The following is a 21484-nucleotide window of genomic DNA, read 5'->3' as shown; positions in this document are numbered from 1 at the left end:
TAAACTTTTCTTGGGCTCCCTACCCCTGCTTCATTAACTAGATGCACCATGCAGGTTTCTTGCCCAGTTTGGCAAGGAGACTATGTATAAGTTGGCCATCTTGCTAGGGATGCCCTCCCTCCTGCGCCACCCCTGCTACTCAGAAGCACCTGTGTTCCACTGTCTTAAAAAAAGGGGGGGGGGAGGGAGATTTTTAAAAGCATAAAATAGTAAAATACATAAATTGAATTCAGAGCCAAAATTCCTTAGTCTATTTCAAAATCTAAAGAAATCTGAAAAATAAAATATTTTCAAGTATGTCTGCTACAAACTACTGGTGGCAAAACCTGACCTGAATCTATACGAAGCTCTTTATCAGACTTATGTATTCAAATGTGGATATTCATAGGCTTTCTGGAAATATTAGTAGGTTTCATCACAGGGTGCTGCCTGTAATCATCACAAACAGATATGCCCTCATATTAACATTCTAAAATCAAATTCTGAAACTCCTTTGGATCCAAGTGTTTCATAAACATGATTATGAACTTATATATAGCTTTTTAAAAGTTTTAAAAAACACAGAAATCAAATTAAATTAACTATCAATAAAGCCAAACAAGGTTTTCTGTCTGATTTTTAATACTGCAAAGCAATGAAAAATGTTCTAAGTGCTGACTCTGAGCTTCAAAGCAGCAAGCACTGTTTCAATAAAGCTTAAGAGAGAATTTGGGAAACCCCAGAAGAGAAAGCTTGTTAGGCCTCCTCCACCTAACTTTGTGCCTCAGTTACAAAGTTGAACATTCTTTGGCAATTATCAAGAATACAAGCAACAATGAATGTTAGTGAGAATGTGGGGGAGGGGGGGAGAAAGGCACACTCATACATTGCTGGTGGGAATGCATTGGTGCAACCACTCTGGAAAGCAGTATGGAGATGGAGCGGAACCACCATTTGACGCAGTTATCCCATCCCTCAGTTTATATCCAAAGGACTTAAAATCAGCATACTACAGTGATGCAGCCACATCAATGTTTACAGCAGCTCAATTTACAATAGCTAACCTATCAAAGAGCCTAAATGCCCTTCAATGGATGAATGGATAAAGAAAATGTGGCATATATACACAATGGAATATTACTCAGACATAAAGAATGAAATTATGGCATTTAGTGGTAAATGGTTGGAACTAGAGACTATCATGTTAAGTAAAATAAGCCAATCCCCCAAATCCAAACGCCAACTATATTCTCTGATATGTGGATACTGACACACAATAAGGTGGGGAGAGAGGGAAGAATAGAAGTCCACTGGATTAAACAAAGGGAATGAAGGGCAGGGAATGGGAATAGAAAAGACAGCAGAATTAATTTAACATAATTTTCTTATGTTCATATATGAATACATGACCAGAAACTCCACATTTAGTACAATCTCAAGAATGGGGTTCTAATTAGAATAAGTTATACTCCATGTATGTATAATATGTCAAAATATACTCTACATCCATGTATATCTTTAAAAAAAACAATAAAAATAAAATAAAGATGAACATTCTCTATCAGGTAAGCTTAAGTGTGAATGAGCCCCAGACATGCAGCTAAGGCAAGGAACTATCAATTCAAACTCTACCTAAAGGAGACCCATATTTGATGTGTCTGTTTTCAAATACATTTATATAACATACATATCAAATAATCTTACTCCCTAAAAAGCTGAAGTAAATTCCACTCTTAACTACATCAGTGAGCACCTCATAAACATTATACCATACACTCCTTATTCAACTAACCATGAAAAAGAAACCTACTAATTCCAACATAAAAACACAGAACAATCCTATTCCAGTATTCCAATAAATGCACATAAATATGCATATCACAACTTAATAAGGAAGAAATTAAGTTTAATTGCCAATGAACTATTTTTCAAGAAATACCAGTTACAATGATTTCATATGTACATTTGCTTTATTAAAATTATGGCACTTACTATTAACAGCAGAAATAATTACATGATTTCACATCCAAAAGCAACACAATCATGGAGGTGCAAACATTCCTTATTACCAATAAAAGTAAAAAAGTTTTAACATGGTCTGTAAGCCCTTAATTGCATAAAATTTTATATTTAGCATCATTTACAGCCAGTACATTTATATAAACTATTATTTTCTTTCATTAACATTCTGCAAACAAAATATGTTAAAGTAAATAAGTAGGACATCTGAACATCATGAAAATTAAATGTCAGTTTTGAATCATTCATGAAGAAAATGCAAGCTAATAATTCCTCTTTTATAAGCTACTAGTATCATCATGATTTTAATTTTTAACTTAAAATAAAAATTTCAATAAGTGCCATATTGAAAGACAAAGAGGTTTGTTTTTTTTAATTGCAGCACCTTTAGACAACAAAAGATTGCATCCTGTTCAACCACACTATATAAATTATGACATCTGTGGAAAATACGTACACACAAACATAAAGCAAATGTTCTAACCACTGATAAATGTCATTTGGTAAGCAGTTTCAGAAACAATATTTAACATCATGTAATGAGAACTGCCACCACTTGGAGTTTTCCATATGTTATCTTCATGAAATAGGAAGCCTGTAAACATAAGGTGTAAAAAAAATTAAAGATGTAAAGTGCACTCAGTGCACTCTAAATACTATCTTCATACTCTTACTCAAGTAATATTCAGGATTAAAATACTGTACCATTTTAAACATACTGAGTACTTAAGATGTAAAATTGCAACAAATTCATAATCAGATCCAGCTGATAAGAATAATGCATCCAAGAATATCCATTTAAAAATGATAAACTTCAAAAGACTTAATTCCCCTTTTATGTTCAAACCAAAGATACGTCCAGTGTTTCATTAGCTCCTTCAAAAATACCATGTTTAAAAACAAAATTGATTTCATCCTAACCAGAGACATATATAGACTCATTATCTAACAAATTGCTAAGCTTTGGTTATATAAAGTGCAGTTCAATAATGTGCCATCCCAATCATTCAAATACTTCTAGCAATTTTGTGGTTGACAACCATCTTCAAAATAATTTTCTTTTAGATTCAGTTAAACTTCTCTATAGGTATTCATACGAATAACTCCAAAATTCTTCCAGAACAATCTGCAATGTGCTTCACAATTCCTAGATAACTGGCAATGAAGCTTAACGAAGTACAGCAATTCATATTTGTGCTACAACACATTCAAGATCTGGCTCTGCTTTATTTTTTCTTTAAATACTTTCACACTTTTTGTTGTATAAAATTTTCAAGTTTTATTATGATACAGGCAGTACATTCCATCACCCTCATGGCAACCTCAGAAGTGAACCTGTCATTTGGGATCTGTGGGAAAGGAAGCAAATCAGGATACCTTGTTTTTAAACTGTCTACACCGTAAGCTTCCAATGTGTGAACATCATTTGTCAGTCCTTCAAGTTGCTGACTATATTCTTCTATTTTTTGTGCAAGTGCAGTTGGTTTTACGTCTTTATCGGACTTTCCCCTCACAGCATAGTCAGCTGCAATCAAAGCTAACTTCGTGGAAAGGTAACATTTAAAGCACACCCATTCATTGGCATTTTTATGAAGGTCATTCCTGGCAGCTGAGAAATTTGCTCTGGCTTGTCTTAACCATCTCCGTGCTTCAACAGGATTGCCAACTGACTTGAAAGTGGGAGGAACAAAGAACCTTTGAGAATAAGTCTGCCCAGTCGAAGGAGGGCATTTTTCTTTATTTTGTTGTTGCCGCTCAGATTTATGGCTTGTTGCTTCTTGATTCCATGAAGTATAAAATCTCTGAAATGAGTATTTGTCTGATTGAAATCGAGATGCTGAGGTTGAAAATGTTCTTCTGGAAGCTCTGTCTGCATTTTGATCTAGAAAAGCCTGTTTTTCTAATCTGTTGATTTCATTCTGCAGATGTTTAAAAACTTCATTAGCAATGTCATGATTCTCTGGATTTTTGTCAGGGTGCCACTTCAAATACAACCGCCTAATAATCTTTTTTCGTTCTGATTCTGGAAGCTTCCAAGCTTGCTCTACTACTGATGTCACTTCTTTTAAGATTTCGGGTAAAGAATTAACCTTAAGCTTTTTGGGGGAGTGGTGTTTTGAGGATGAAGTCTTGTGACTTTCTTTACCAGAGAATAGAGGAGGAATGCTCCGCAGACCAGGGGCGAGGAACTCTGTGGGGCTGGTTGGTGTAGAAGGAGCACTGTCTCTACTTTGAGAGCTTTCATCAGGCCTCGAAAACTTATACAGATCAAGTGAACTAACTATTTTATATTCACTATAACCGATATCAATCTGATATATCTTGCCTAGAAAACTAGAATTGTCAGCATCTTCTCTTTCAACTTCCTGTACAATAATTGCATATGTATACGTTGGCTGGTATGACCCATAGATGTCACCACCTTCAGCATCCACAAGGTACCCAACATATTCTCCCGGATAAAACACATTCATTGGATCCATAAGCAGAGTATAATGAATTTCAGCAGGTATTGGCGTGCCGGGCATTGGAAGTTCCAGTTTTGATGGCTCTGAAGAGTCATATTTCACTCCTAAACTATCAAGTTTCTCACTAATCCTATAAATATCATTGCATCCCAGCATAGCAATCAAATATGAAGTGTCAGAAATCAAATTGTCAGTTGCTGATTTCAGTGTCATTGCTAATGCTAATAGGAAATTAATATCTTTACTGTCTGAATGTTGGATGTAAAGCAGGATGACTGCATTACCAAACCTCTTCAGAAAAGCAAAAGTTTCACTTCTGCTATGGGGAATGGGATTAAAACCTTTAACTCTTAATGTTGTTTGAAGCTTTTCAAAACAGGACACTTTTAAGCCTTCTCTTAAGGCTTTGCAAAGTCTTATGGCTTTTTCTTCATTGGCCAGGAAAGCATTATCATTTTCATGCTTCATAATCCTAATCAATCCTGTAATGAACTGTTCAGAAGACAAGAGTAACTGCAGTCTTCCCTGAAGAGAACACAATGCTCCAAACTGACACACTTTGGGAGTCTCTTCATCTAACTGTTCTTCAAGAATACTGCTCAAAAGCCGAGGTCTAAGTTTTTGCGGAAAGAGCATTATCAACTTGGTATGAAATCCATGATCCTTCCCTAAGTAGCACTGGCTAAGGTCAACCAACATTTGCACACCAATATTCCCTTGGATTCTACTTTTATAATGGGGTGCATCATCGAACACTAAGATGCTTGACTTTACCAACCTACCATCCTGGCTTGGAAGATAAAGTGCAAGATCTCGAACATTCTCTAGATCACTCCTCACCTTGACAGAATCATTTTGCAGACTCTTGAACAAACCAGAAACTACTCTCTTAACTGTACGCATTTCATTAGGATCTAATTGTTTTCCTTCAGAATTTTTGAATATGCGGCTCAACACTTCAACATATTGCTTAGTTGAAATAATATCTTCAGTACCTAAGTGCTTGAACAACTGATGAAATGTGCCAAGCTCTAAAGGTAGTTTGTACAAATAAGGTTTAAAATCAGATTCATATTCCAGGTTTATCACTACCTCCTCAGGCTTCAGAAGTTTCCAACCATCTTCTACCATCACAAAAGCAACTCCCCGGAGTTGAAAACGGAACTCCCTTTTTTCTGCACTGAGAAATTCATATATGCTCCTTAAAACCTTTGCTCTAGTTTTTACCATTTCTTCATCTAAAGTTGTTATGTTGCATATATTTCTGCAATTATTAATGACCTTATCAAGAGGGGGATCCAGGTTAACATTAAGCATATTTAAAACTTGTTCAAGCTGTTCTTGTGGACCAAGGTCACTACCTTCTTGCTCTTTGATACTCAAGGGTGTGGCTTTCTCTGGAAGAATAGGGCAAGATGTCCATAGCAGCTGGAGCACATCACACTGTTTGAATTTTGGATTTACCTGTGCTCCATTGAACTTGATAAGAGGAAGTGTTCCATTTACCTCTTGGTATTGAGGATGAAATCGAATGTACTCAGCTGGGGCCCTCTCAGGACATAAGAAAGGTATTAAAGACAGTTCTTTCAGAAAATTTCCAGATAATAAATCCATTCGTTCTTGGAATATATGATGCAGAAGGATATCAACTGTATTTTGCAATGTTTCTTTAGACCAGTTTTCTGTGTTAGCTCTCACACTAATTTCCTTAGCAAATTGTAACAATTGCTGCTGAGAAAGTATGTATTTCAGCCCAATATTTCTTAAGAACTCCACCCAGGATGTCATAAATGCAATTTGATTTTTAGGTTTTATAAGCTGTTCCAGTTTTTTAAAGAAATCCTTAGGAATAAACAGTTTTTCAGGAAGCATAACTTCAAAAACTCTCACAGTTCTATCATAAAAATGTTTGGCTTGCTTTAGTCGACTGTTAGCATCATGGATGATCAATAAACTTTCTAGTTTTTCAAAAAGTTGTTCCTTAATCTCTGATAATTCCTCAATACTAGATAATCTATTCTTAAGATAGATTAAGTGCTCTAATTTTGCATCATAAGAGAGATTTTCAATCTTGGGTAAAAGATGTTTCAAATATACCTCAAGGTCATCTACAGGCACACAACCAAGCACTTCATACAGCTCTTTTAAATGAACTTTTTCTTCAAGAAATGCAGAAGATGATGATTGTGTCCATTTTTCCACTTCAGCTGAAGGAATGCTTTTTGTAAGTACATAGCATGTTCCAAATTTGCCAATGCTCATGTAGCGGCCACTGATGGATTTGTAACATGGAAGAGACTTTAAAATTTTTATGTCATCTTGGGACATCAAGTGACTCAAATTACAGTTGAAATACATTAGAAGGGCTTCAAAATCACTTTCTACCAATTTTTCAGTTCTAAATGTTGAAGTTTGGACCATGTAATGTACAGCTTTCAAAATGCTTATGGGGCTCTCTATGTTTGCTGTGTGACAAGACAAAAGAGGAACAAATGTACTCTCTTTGGAACAGATTTTGTTCAAAGCAAGCTGGATACAGCCAGCTTTCATTAGAGCATGAAAAACTTTATCACTCTGGGCATTTGGAAAAACAGCAATATGCATAAGGCTTAGAGGAAGCAGAACATCTCCTTCAGGAACCACAAGCTGATTGGCTGAAACAGTAAACTTTGTTCCTGGAAGCAATGCCCAGTCTTTGAGAGTATCAGCAACGATATCAAATGTTGGTTTTGTTTCTTCTTGATCTTCTTTCACACTTACAGATTCACTGATAAAATGCCATGCATTCTTAAGCCAAGACTCACTTGCAAAATTGTCTTTCCACTTTGTACAATTTTTGGTCTTATATTCACGAGGCAACACAGATGATAACAAATCAGCAAAGCTGGAAATGTCAAACACTTTTGCAACTTTACAGTTCAATAAAATACTACTATATTTCAAATACAGTGTATTCATAAACAAGTCTTTGCGCGATGGGATCAATTCATGGTATGTTGTTAGAAACTTGGCTCGTTTTGCATCAAAAGTTTGCAAAACACTGTCCAGTGTAATGAGAAGGGGCAATCCTTCAACTTCAATCTCATTTTCTTCTGCATCCTTAAAACAATAATCAACTAAAAGTTTTAAACTGTGAAAAAGTTTCAGATTTGTCTGCTGAAGACGACAAGGCAGCTTCCCAATATGGCAGTTAGTATCAGGAGAGGAGAACGTCATTAAAAAAGACCTAACATCAGCAGGAGTCACATAACTAACAGGGATATCTGCATCTTTAAGGCAGTGGTAAAGATTGGCAGTTTCATCACAGTTATATACCAAGTTGAAACCTATTTCCAAAAGTAGGTGTTTCAGTCTATAGACATTCTCTGCTACTGTTTTGCGTGTTGTAATATTATAATCTGCATTTTTAAGGTGTTGTAATTCATCCTGTAGTAAATTGTCAAAAAATGGTCTAGTTTTGTTTGAAGAAGACATATTAATCCAAGTAATTATGACTGCTGAGTGCAAATCAGAGCCATCAATATTTGGTGCCCGGACAACAGGTAAAAGACGTTTCATGTCTTCATGAATGCAGCTATAAAGCGCTTTCACTAGGCAATACAAATCTGGCTGTAGATCAAGCCTGTTGACTGGGAAAAATGATAAAAACTTCTTCAAAGTGTCCTTTACAACATGAATGGGTGTGTTTTGCAAAACTGATAATGTTGGGTCAGAACCGGGGAAGTACCGTTTTTTCAATTGGACTAATAATTCAACATATGCAGGAGCTATTAATGCAGTCATTAAGCTGTTATTCCAGTCACTTCGGACACCAACGCCATTATCATCACGCCACAGGTTTCTTCTGGCTGAATCGAGTGCAAAGTGGCCATTCACATGAAATGGCAACCCTGTCTCCAGGGAGAGGGGTAGAAAACAGAAGGCCCTGTGAGGTTTTTTATAGTTGTGAGTAATACAGGCAGCCACTCCACCTCGTGGGAAGAGAGTAATATCTTGGTTCTTGTGTGCTGATATAACACTCTTAGATACTTTGTCCATACTTGAAAAACCTGACCTATTACATATTAGCCATGTGGTAAGATTTCCTTCAGAATCCTCAGTATCCATAGTATATGTTATCTGTTGAACTGGTATGTCTTTGAGTTGTCTCTTTTTAGTAACACTATCAATTACAGATGCATGAAACTGTTTTCTTTTCAATCTGTCTCCATCAGTGATTTTGCCCTTTACTGAATACAGCACATTTAGAGCTCCTGTAGCTTTATCTATTTCACAAATAGAAATTTTTTCCATGTGATTAAGAAACATTAGAAGTTCTGCCCCATCTGAGCGTAACTTGTCCAAAAGATTCTGGACCATTCTGTCTGATGATGGAACTGAGGAAATTTCTGAAACTTTTGCCATTTCTGCATTACGAAGAGGAAATCTAAACATTGTGCAATTATCCAACTTAAAGTGGGTTCCCAAATAAAGGTCAAGAACATCTGAGAACTGTGTCCTAAAATCTGCATCCAAATCTCTAAACATGCGTCCAGGACTAACAGATGTGGCTCCTGGTGCATATCTGGCATGAGGATCAAAAATACACAGGATGTCATTGCCAGAAATAAAAGAAGGGCAGTCTGTAATATGATACACAGAATTGAATCCTATACCATACTGTCCAGTTTTGCAAGGATTTCCTTCTTTGGTACCTTTTCCAAGATTTTGAATTCCTCTAACATCATCTTCTGTAAATGGCTGGTTGTTGTACACACAAAGTGCTGGCCCTTGCAATGGGGCCCACTTATCATCAAATATTCTATCAACTGGATGCTGTCTAGGATCAAACACAAAACAGATTTCTGTGGCCTTAGCATCATCAGCATTTTGAAGAAGCTCTTTCAACATTTCCTTTTCTGAAGGATAAGCATTAAGGATGCTCTTAATTCTGCTGGTCAATTTTTCTTTCTGCCCAAATTCTGTGCCAAGTGTTGTAAAACAAATGTTGGATGCATATCTTTCTAATGCTTTATGTCTCTTTGGTATTGCTCCTAGTTTTACAGCTACCTCCCTTGGTATATCAGCATGGCAATATTTTACAGTGGTATCCTTTACTTTTATCCAGGGACAATCATTGTAGCATAAGGACTTAGCAGGGAGAAGCATAAGATTAGTATCTGGCAACAATATTTTACCATAATTTTTCTCACAAAACTCTTGTTTCTTTTCTCTAATGAGACTCCATATTCCTTCACTGATTATGCGTCGGCAAAGCTGAAAATTCTCTTCTGTTATTTGTTTATTTCCTCTTTCTCGGTCAATGGATTCCAAAACTAGGGCAAAATCTTCAACCATAAATGACTGCCTCACGCCCACACTTTCAAACAGTTCACGAAAATTATTTTTATATTTATTAGGTAACTGATAAAGGTATGGTGCTGCTTCAAAATTCAAATGAAAAGAAACTTTTTCTGAGTCAACATATGCATTTTCAACTAGGATGAAGCTAAAAGACTTTAATTTTTCAGTAATTGATACCTTAGTTATTTCACTTTGCATCATTGCTTCATGAAGGTATTTGTAGCAAGCATTGGTGATATTTTCCTGGTACAATGTAATTCCATCATCAACTGATTTTGCAACTTCTTTCAATTGGTTTATAACCAGATCAACTGTTGGTTTTTTTAGTAATCCCAAAAACTCCTTAACAGCCAATGACATTGAACCACAACCTCTAAAGGAATGAGAATTTTCATTTAGAATTGGCTGCAAAAGACAGACTATATCTTGATGTTCAGCTGTATAAAGCTCAGTTGCTGCAAACATTTTTTCAGGCTTAAAACTGTTACCTTTCCATTCCAAAGAAAAACCTGCTGGTTTTGTTAGAAATGGAAGGAAGGGGATTGTTTGATATTTTGCAGCAAAATCCTTTGCTCTAGGATCCCTTATCTTTAGCTTCTCATCAATAAGACTTAATAAGATACTACTTCTTAGACAAGCAGCAACATGATCCCTTTTATTAATTTCAGCTACTGACTCTGCACGTTCTAGCATGTCATCCCATAAAATATCATCTTTTGCCATACCCAACTGAACTAGTTTAATCAAAATAATAGGATTAAGGTAATCCTGAGTAGAACCATAAGGGAACCGTCCATCTTTAGTATCAAATAACTTAGCAACACGTCCTTCAGGATGGATTAATCTAGATGGCAAGACCAAAGGATGCCCCTCCAAGGAACAAGGAATACATGGAGTAACACGAAGAATTCCTGAGAACTCATCAACTTTTTCATTTAGAACAAAATTCATTAAGGGATCTCTAAGTTCTGCTTCAATTTCTTGAATATTTGGAAAAAACACTTCTGAAAAAAACTGTTTCTCTGAAAATGTATTTTCAAGCAGTATCTGTTTGCAGCCAGCTTCTTCAAATCCTAATTTTACTGAAGAAGGAAGTTCAACAGCACAAAGGTTTTTGGATCCAGTCTTTTTGAGGTATTTCAGAAATATCCTGAAGGCTGCTGGACCAACATCTTTTCTTTTAAGTATAGAGTCATCTAGAAATCTCACATTCTTCATGGAAACCCAAGTAGATCCATCAGAGAAGACTCTGGTCATATCCTTTCCTTTTCCATGAGCTATATCTTCATAAAACCCTTGACAAATTACAGAAAAGTCATCATGAACTAAATCAGGATCAGGCCATGTTGCATAGTAAGTATAATCAGTTAGTTCCCCACTAGTGGCCAGGTCCCGTAAGACACTGAGAGCCTGTAAGTAAGCTTTCACAATAACGTGTCTCATGAACGTGGTATTCCATCGTCCCTTTGTATCTGTCTTCCAGATTTCCTTTCTATTTGAAGTAACAGCAAAACACCCATTGATGTGAACTGGTAAGCCTGTTTTTATTCGTAAAGGTAAATAGCAAAACACTTCTCCAATGTGTGGTTTCACAGTCCACTTCTGGTCTTGAGTTTCACACAGCAGAATTCCTACTGCCCCACAAGGAACCAGCCCCAGTCGTCTTCCACTTTCATTCAGGGAAAATTTGAGAGCCTCTCCTGTATCCATGCAGGTGCATATAAGCCATGTGGTAGAATCTACTGTTTTTTGTGGCAACTCATCTGATGGTTTTTTTGATTGGCCAGACTTGGCCATTTCAAAGAGAGCAGCTGGGTCATCATCTGGACCTCTAAAGAGTGGTGACTGCAAATCAGCAATCCTTCTGAACACATGGTGAAATTCTTCAACTGTGATCTGAAGAATGCAAGATGACTTTGGTGCATCTGTGGGAAGCTTTCTACTACTGCTGCTACAAGTCTTCATGAGTTTAGCAGCTTCCTTTAAAACACTTAAAACAGGTGCATTCAATGCTTTGGAAGAGCAGGACTTTTTTTTAATTATTATTGTATCTTGTGCTAAGCTAGGATTGGTTTCCTCAATCTTTAAGTATTTCAAATACATAGAATTTACACTCTGAGTAAAAATGATAAGTCTATGTCCACAGAGACTAAATTCATCCACAAGAGAGTAAATATCTGCTGTATTGTAGCAGGTACTACTTACTTCACTCACTTTTGCCTCCTGTTGAGTTCTAAAGGACAATCGGAAAAGAGTTCCATTGTAGCTATAAGGTGCTTCTACCGTCAAAGGTAACTGACAGCCAAATACATCTATAAATGGTTTGAACTGATTAGGAAATTTCCTAAGTCTTTTCTGTTGTTTACTCCAATTAATCTTGATCCCAGGATTAGATTTATCTTTAATGTGTTTACTAATATGATTTATGTTTGGATCAAACATTATCATGAATTCTCGACTCATAATAATGGGAATATCAGTGAGATGGTATACAGAATTAAATCCAAGACCAAATTTTCCAACTTTGTCAACTTCTCCCCTTTTTAAAGATTCTCCTAACCTAGTTATGTTCACAAAATCTGAATCTGAGAATTCAGAATTATTGAATGACCACAAAGCAGGCCCATGGCAAGCTGCCATTCCTGGGTCTAGAAGATTCTCTCTTATGTCCATATTTCTTCTCATATCAATCATGAAACTGCATTCTGTTGCATTTGCATCATCAGCATTTTGAAGTAATTCCTTAAAAATATCTGACACAGAAGGGTACTCTTCCAGAATATTTTTAATTCTTACAGTGAGTGGTTCTCTTTGTCCTGACTGCTCAAATCCCATGTTTTCAGGATTGATCAGTCTTGTACTAAGGCATGGAACTTTTAGCCATTCTGCAGTTTTCATGGGTATGTCCTCGTGCACCAAAATGATTGGTTCCACTGAATCTTCTAATAAGTCATTGAGGTCATCAACTTTGATGTCACAGTAACAGCATTCATGAATTGGTTTCATGATAAGTTTAGAAGGATTTTTGCTGTGATGTATAGGAACTGGTGTATTGGGACTTGCTGGGATCTGATTGCTATACAGCCATCTGATAATACTCAACATAAGTTGAAGATTTTGTTTGCTTTCTTGTTCACTGAGATCCTGATCACTTTTGAGATACACCTTCTGAATGACCATGGAAATATGATCTGATGTCAATTCCTCTATTGAACCACAGACCTTAAAGAGTTGGTGAAATTTTGCCATGGTTTTAGGCACATTATGTAAATACGGCTGAAGGTCCAGATCATGGATTGGTTTGATCACAGCTTGGGCAAGAGGACAAAATTTTTTGCCAGTCCAAACCCATGGAAACTTTAAGGCCTTAAAAGATTCTTTCCCTTCATTCAAATGATCATGCATGAATCCATAAATTTCAAGCAAAATGTGTTGGAACTGATAGTAGTCTTCATCACTAAAGGTTTTTGAAGTATACCAGTCAACAACAATTTTGAAGTGTTTTAAGACAGCACTGATGCTAGGCTTTGTAAAAATACCTAATGCTTTTTCCAAGTTTACATGGATACTTTCAACAAGAGGAAGTGATGAGCCCACTAGAGTCGCATGGGCCACATCGCACATATCGGGTGGTACACAAAGATTACAGAGATCTCCTTTCCAGACTAAAGAACCTGGATAATTTGGAGGCCTTTCCTTGCAGGCTGGAACCCATTTTATTTTCTTCAATGTCATCTTTCCTTCAGAAGATTGCAAGAGTGTATGATTCTTATTTAAAACCAGTAACAGTGTTTTGGCTTTCTTCAGAACATCCTGATCTGGACAAGAACTGACCTGTAAGGATTCAATTTTTTTTGCTACTTGCACAACATCTTTCTCATTGAGACTGGCTTCATTTTTTAAACCAATCTGTCTCATAGAGTGAAGAATATCTGGTGAGGTAAAAACTGAGGGTGGGAAACAGGTTTCTTCTTCATTATAAAAGAGATCTTTAAGTATTTCTATATCAGGATCGAAGAGTTCACTTGCTGATACCATCCGTTCCTGTGAAATCTGAATGAATTTTAATGGCATTAACCAATCAAGCACATTTGGATTCTCATTTTTAAGAGAGGACAGATTTTCAAGGATCCATAACATCAGGTGTGTTACTTCTTCATGTGAATAAAATGCATTTTCCATATCTCTTAAAACAAGCTTTAAGCAGCTAGTAGTCTTTAATTTCTCTATCTTCAACATGTTTGCCAAGCGAATGGTAGCTTCATCACTACTGTCTATTACTGAAATAGAAAGTCGCAAATCTGGTGGAAGTTTGGCAGTATGGTGTAAGACCTTACAACCTTTCAATTTTGTATAAGAGGAAATTCCCTGATCAGATGAGTGGTTAATTCGTTTGAATATTGTCAGTTCTTGAATTATTCTTTTCTCCTTTTCACTAGTATCAGTTAAACTAGCCAAAAATTTCCTCAGAGCATCTTTGTGTGTAGGAAGAAGAGAAGCTATTTGATTACATAATTTCTGCATTGGCATCTTTTCCATTATCTGCAAAACTGCACTTGGTAATGGTGAATGAATGTATTTTTTAATGAGTGGATGTTGTATAGCGGCATCTAATTTTTTCAAAACAATCCCTCCAAGTTTTTGTACAATGTCTGCTAAAAATTCTGGAAGCTGTGCTTCCGTTTCATCATCTAAAATAACTAAAGATGGAATCCTGAGTCTGATGAGTTCTACACACATCTGACCTTCATCTAGTGTAGTTCTTGGGATAAGTGGCATTTCATCAAATAAAGTCAAATCCTCTGAAAAATGTATATAGAGATTCTTCCAAACCATCTTAAGCCATGAAACAGATGGGTGATTTCTGTCTTCACTGAATGGATACCACTGAACGATCAACTCTCTGCTGGGCCAGAATGTATTCATTACTTCTTTAATAAGACGTGCAAATCGCTCTGGATTTAGAAGCTGCAGTTGAGTACATGGCCTTCCTGTAAATCATACACAGAAATATCATAAATACACATAATTCTATTGTAATAGCCTTCTATTATCACAGGTAAGAAAGTACTAGAAAATTATAGGAGTTTTAAGTAGATGTGAAAATTCAGTACACCTGGGGTAATTTTTAAATAATAATGATAGAGAATTTATGTATGAATCCATATTTAGAATAGCCTTTGGTAGAAATAATTCCCTCTAGAAAATTCATATTTTAAGAAAAAATATAAAACACATTAAATGTGTTTTTAAAAGTATCCTATGATGTTCTACAAATGGAATCCCCAAGTGGAAATATCTTTTTATGTTACTTCATGTTCCCTCATGAAGGAGCCACATGGCTACGTGGGATAGAGAGAAGGATGTGAAGTCAGAGCCTGACTATTCATCTCAGTGACTAACATTTTCTGAAGCTCAGGCAACAGTGAGACTTACATAGTTTCCTTTCAACCACTAACCAGACATGTAATTTAGATATTAATTATTCTTTCCAGAATTTGAAAAACTCTCATCTGGTAAAACAATAAGGATGAGGATCTTAGTATAAAGACTGTTCTATATATATGCCAAATACACAACATAGTCACAACTTTTTCAGCACTACTTATTATTTATAAAGTGTGTTCTAAAGAGCCCTGGGATTTTGGAAAAATGCTTCAGGGGCCAGGAAAGTGAGAAAGTGGAATGGATGTGCAATAAAGGCAGGGGTTGTCTCCCACCAGAACAATTTTACTTCTGTAAGTTCATGAACTAGGAGAGAAATAATTTTTTTTTGGTGGTGAGGGTGGGGTGTTGATTTTAACCACTGGTCTAAAAATTCATGTTTTCTTTCTAAGTGCATTTTGTGTTTCAGAATATTTATAGTATTTATATCAGTAGGAACACAATGGAAAAAATAACACTACATACCTAGAGGTATCTAGTTGCCCACAGAGACAATAAAAAGAATCTTAAATTCAATTTTGTAGAAACCAATATTTAGTTTCTCCCTGTATATATGACTTCTAGACCCTTAAAAAAGCAATTTTGGAAAACATTGTAAAAGGGAGTATACCTCAGGCCCTTGGTAATTTTTTAAATCATTATTTCTTAAGCAAGGAAGAATACCTTTCTTTCAAATGCTTAACACAGCAGGAAAATGGCCTTATCTTCTACCAAACATTATCTGTCAGGTTACAATAAGACATTTCAAAATTACTTTCACAGAAATTTAAATAAGGGCACACTTTTGCTACTTCAGGAGAGTGACAATACCCAGATTCAGAATATTTTCATTTTCTATACTGTATGATTTAGGGTCATTCAAGTAGAAATATTTTAAAAATTATAAGACCTTGAGAGCAGTCTAACCAGTATAGCTTCTTTGATCTATGAATCCCATTAAAATATAATTTTCAATAATGTTCTTAAAATATGGTTATGGGGTATCTAAATTATAAGTAAAGCATGGATATAATACTTCAGATATAAAAAAGTTAAAAATTCAGAACACTCAGAACAAAAAATTAAATATGCACCACTTTATGTTCTATATTAATTGCCATAAGACATGCATTCTGAAGATATCCTACTGAATATCCTGGCATGAAATGTGGCAACTTATAGATACCTACCTTCAGGAAAATTGCCTGATATTAATATGTAAATAAAATGCCAAGACACACACACATCACATATAGCATGCAACTAACACACCAGTCATGCTCAATTGAAAAAACATGATAGAAAATAAAGGAGAGAGAAAATGTAGTAAGACACAATTCTAAATACATTAAGTTGATTCAATCTGAGTTCCTGAGTTCTATCTACTTTGCATTAAAGACATTTAGCCTTTAACCTAAAGTATAAATTTCAAAAAAGAAAAAAAGTCTCCATGTCCTGGGTTAGAAATCTACTGAAGCATCTCTAATAGAATCAAGAAAATAATTTTTATACATTTTAGTAAATGTGGGTTTTATGTCCTTGAAAATCTGCAACAATGTCAAAAGAAGTTAACCATAGAAGTGAAGCTATTCCTAGAGAAAGTAAAAGTTATCTTCACTATTATCTGGTAGGATCACTGAATTTGGAATAACTCTTCTATGAGCAATTTTGCTTCACTATAGATGAGTTAATCCCTTACATGGTGAGAATAACAACATCAATAGGATGAATCACTATTCAAAGACTGAACTATTTTTTAATGTCTATGTTTATTTACATATTTATGCTTAGTGAAGACAAGTTCAACATGAATGGAAATAATGCAGTCTACTTAAAATTCTTTTCCCAATTGTACTACATATTGTGCCCTTCAATATAATTTACTAATCTCTGAGTTTCTCCATCTTTGAAAGTGTTGTGTTATTTATGTACCTCTCTTGAATGTTGAGAAAGCACTTTTAAAATTAAAAAAAAAATTACTTTACCAAAAAAAATCACAGTCCCAAATATTAACTGAAGTTTACAACATTTGATCAGACTCCTCTAAAATCACACCCAACTGGCTACAGTGCTGATCTGAGACTTCAAGTACAGGTGAGTTTTTTATACTTTTGCGCATACATGGCAATGGCAGCTTTAATGAGTTCCAATAATGCTCCACTGTGTAGACATATTAAATATTAATATTAATGTGTAGACATATTAAAATCTCTTTGTAAATAAATATGTGATATAGTGATGGTCCAATTAAATGGTCAAGTCAAATCTTCAAAATTATATATATATATATATATTAAAATAAAGAAAAAGAAAAGACCAAACACAAAAAGGAAAGAGATTTTAACTGACAGCTAAGACTCTAGCAGGAATGCCACAAGTCTAGCGGCAGCACTGCTAAGCATCGGGGATTAGTGCAAATGTCCCACTTTTATATGCAGCAGGCCAAGGGGGTTCAAAATTAGTCCCAATGACCAAATTTATTCTCCTAAACAGCACTGATGCTCTGCCACTGATTTCCAGGCTTTGGTTTAGAATGGGAGATGAAACAACATTTAGAGAACTATACCTAACCTGGAAGAGTCCTCAGGGCAAGTGTTAACTATGCAGCCTACTTTAGGCAAGATTTTCTTTCCTCTTTGATTTGACTACATGTTACAAAATGTAAGATATATTGATAAAGCTTTAGGAAAATTTTTATAATAGTAGTTAAGACTAATTAGGTACTTCTAATATAAATCAGAAGCCAAATCTAATATCTATTATCAATTATCAGTACAATAATGATTTGATTTCTAAGCTGATTTTATATGCATGGTCTATTTCAAAGAATAACATTTATCATATCATAGAAACAATTTCTATAAAGAAAATATTGCATCTCTTAAATTTCTAAGTGAAACATGAACTTGGGAAAAGTAAAACCACAAGTTAAATAAAGTTGTTTTTATGTAAAAAAAAAAAAAAAATATATATATATATATATATATATATATATATAGTCAGTAAAATGACAAAATAGGCAGTTAGTCAATGGTCCCTAATAAAAACTAGATGGGCCATGGTGTGATTCTTCAACATGCCCAGGACAAGGCTCCCACTATCACCAGCCTCAGCACTAAGCCAAAATCAAATGGTTCATTATGAGGCCTCTAACTTTCTAGTGAGAGATATCTCAGAATTCATTCTTCCTACACTCTCATCTGAATATCTGTGTGTACATATAACAGAGGTACATTCACTGTTACATTTTCCCATTAAATAACACAGCTTAAAATACAAAATTTCTGCGTGATCTTTCATTTGAGACTAAATGTCCTATGAAATGAACTGTTTCTAAGTCATTTAAATATGGTTTTATTGTACTATGTGCAACAACAAATACCTGTATTAATCAAGTTTCCTCTCTCCTTTAATAGTTATTACCACCAAAAAAAAATTGTTGGCATAATTTCTAACTACTTAGATAAAAGAAAACACGATTCAAAAATCAAATGAACACAAACATCAAGCTTCAAAAGAACACAACATTCAGTCAGTTATCCTACCTGAATATCCCCAGAGAAGTTGTTGTGCTAGAATGTAATCAAATCCATTCTTAGAAAAGCCAAAATTGTCACAATTTTCACATGTCTGCTGTAACAATTATTTGGTATCTTAAGACAATGCTGTCTATAGAATCTTTACACATCATTATGTAAAAGACAAGACACAAACAAAACTCTTAATGTAGCAGAATATACATTTAAAATTTTAAAGACATTTCAATGCAAGCTAATCCAAACTACATAACAGTCAGGAGTTTTAGTTCAGAAACAAAGTAAAGAAGTAAGAAGCATGTAGTTTATATGCATCAATTGCATTTCATCCACATAATAAGCCACTTGATAAGCCTTTATGGGCTTTATGCACAGGCTAGTATCACATAACTTTTCAGAGATTCTAGAAAAGAATTGAGAAAGAGAAGTATAATTTTTAAATACTTAAAGAAAGTAAAGGTACAATTCTGAGTTTATGAAAAAGAAAGGGAAATTTTATCAAATATTCCCACCACTTGCTTAGACAACCACCAATAATTACATACTTCTAAGAACTGCTCCATTGACATCTAACCCCTCCCTGCCTAGGCAAGTCGTTTATTTGATCAAGTTACAGCTGTAACTTGATAAAAATGTTTGTGTATTTGGGCATCTTAGGCTCAACCTGGCAGCTAAGACAAGAATCACAGGTCTAACCAAAGGAACTTAAGTTCTTCTAATCTTCTAAACATCCTTCAAATCATCTTAAGGGCAGGCATTTGTCAGGCAAATCAGCTGAGTGCTAGTGACACAGAAGGTAACAGCCAGTCATAGTCCCAGACTCTGTCTCTGTCTAATGAGGAAAGCAGGTATTAGATAAACATACAAACAAGAAGTACCGTTGTAGTGCTGTGGTGAGCCCAGTGCTCTGGAAGCACAGGTGGCGGCAAGCAAGAGTAGTACCAAGTGGCAAGATGAAGGAGGATGGCGAAGACATAAGCCACATGTCCCACACCTAAGGGAGAAGGAGAACATATTGTTCCCCAAATATGAGAAGATCACAAGAAACAAAGAAATCAAGGAAGGAGAAGAATAACACCAAAGGTTTATGTAGGACTTCCACGTTTCAGGCATCTTTATGACACCCAGAAAACAAAGCCAGGTAATAAACAGCCTTGTTAGAAAGGTTAAGGATTAGGCCTTTATGTAAGGAAAAGGTGGAAGTCTGTGAAAGATTTTTGAGAAGTGGTAGGAAAGTAGTATTTTAGAAAGACAATACTTGTGCACATTGAGTTAACCTGAGGAGCAAGAATGAACATGGGGAGATACTAGAGGTTATTTCCCCATTTCAAGGAGAGATGACAGTGGCCTGAATGAGGGTGAAGGTGAGGGTGAGAGTGGAGTTGGGAGGGTAAAAGAGACCATCCGTCCAACAAATAGCTATGGGGGTGGCTAGAGCTACATGTGCAAGACAGAACATGGGCTCTCCCTGACTTGCCACCCACCTCAATATAGACCCACTCTATTCTCAATATTTGATTAAGTGCCCATCAAACTAAATGACAGTAATGATTTTTACATCAGGGTCCTCACTCCACTGTGAACTTCTTCAATTTTATCCATCTGTATATTAATCTCATTTAGCATGATGCCTGGTACATATGGGAATTTGAAACTAACACTTATGGAAGACTCTGGTCATGATATGAAACAAGGCATATGACCATAAATATAATATATAATAAATATATATATATATATATAATATATATAATATATATATTATATATTATATAAATATATATAATAAATATAAAAATTTAAAAGTATACAAATAGGATCCTGGTGCCAATATATTCAGCATTTGACTCGCTTAATTGCTTTTTCCTTTCATTCAGTGTTCATTTACCTGCTCTTCTAACTCTTCTCTTCTTCCCCAATTTCTGAATTAACCCATTTACTCACTTTTTAATAGATAAATAATCTAGACCTGCAAATAAAAAATAAAAATAGAATTGTGGCTCCAATTCTACAACTCAAGCAAATCATTTAAATCCTTCAATTTCTTTGAGCTTCTCAAAAGGAAATGATGATTCAGGCTGTTATCTCATGGTTATGGAAAACACTGTAACAGAAGACACTAATTTGGAAAGAAATACTAAATCACAGGCAAATGACATGATTGACATCCCTTTTGTAGTCCTGTTCTGAAATCCAGGCCTCACGTGGCAGATGGAAACATCAACCTCTCGAAAAAAATGAAGGGGAAAGAAGAAAGCTAATATCAACATCGGGACAATAATAAAAGAGCAACTATTCAGATTTGGAGGTTTAAAAGGATCTTGAGGATGCCAAAAGGAGAGAAAGTTTATTCAAAGAAATAATACAGAAAACTTCCTAAATCTAAAAAGAAAACAAACATCCAGGTATAGGAAGGTCAACAGATCACCAGTCAGATTTAACTCCACCATGTCTATCCTAAGACATATTACAATCAAGCAAGGTGTAAGATAAGATTCTCAAAATTAAAGAAACAATTAATAAATAAGAGTCCAAGTTTGCCTGATAGCAGACTTGTCAGCAGAAACCTTATAGGCAATGAAAGAGGGAATTTTCACAATAATGGTAAGGAATTTTCACAATAATGAAGAAGAAAAAAATGTCAGTAAAGAATGCTGTATCCAGCAAAGCTATCCTTTAGAAATGAGAGTTAAATATTCCCAGACAACAAAAGCT

General features: G+C 35.3%; 1 protein-coding gene across 5 annotated transcripts in view; it reads right to left on the bottom strand.

Annotated features, from left to right (window-relative positions):
• Sacs (sacsin molecular chaperone) overlaps nt 1-21484 on the bottom strand; it is a 150767-nt gene that overhangs the window by 56573 nt on the left and 72710 nt on the right. For 3 of the 5 annotated variants that reach the window (XM_048801279.1, XM_048801280.1, XM_048801281.1), the window contains 2 exons: nt 18779-18805; nt 1931-14800 (listed from right to left, as the gene is read on the bottom strand). The exons of 1 other annotated variant lie outside the window; for it this stretch is intronic. In XM_048801279.1, coding sequence (XP_048657236.1) covers nt 3246-14800; nt 18779-18805 — 11582 coding nt within the window. In that variant the 3' untranslated portion in view covers nt 1931-3245. Of the gene's footprint in view, nt 1-1930; nt 14801-18778; nt 18806-21484 lie in introns of those variants that run through there. One more of the 5 variants, XM_048801282.1, reaches the window with a different exon arrangement.

This window comes from Marmota marmota, unplaced genomic scaffold (assembly GCF_001458135.2).
Source record: "Marmota marmota marmota unplaced genomic scaffold, marMar, whole genome shotgun sequence".
NCBI lineage: Eukaryota > Metazoa > Chordata > Mammalia > Rodentia > Sciuridae > Marmota > Marmota marmota.
This window is presented reverse-complemented; position numbering and strand designations above follow the sequence as displayed.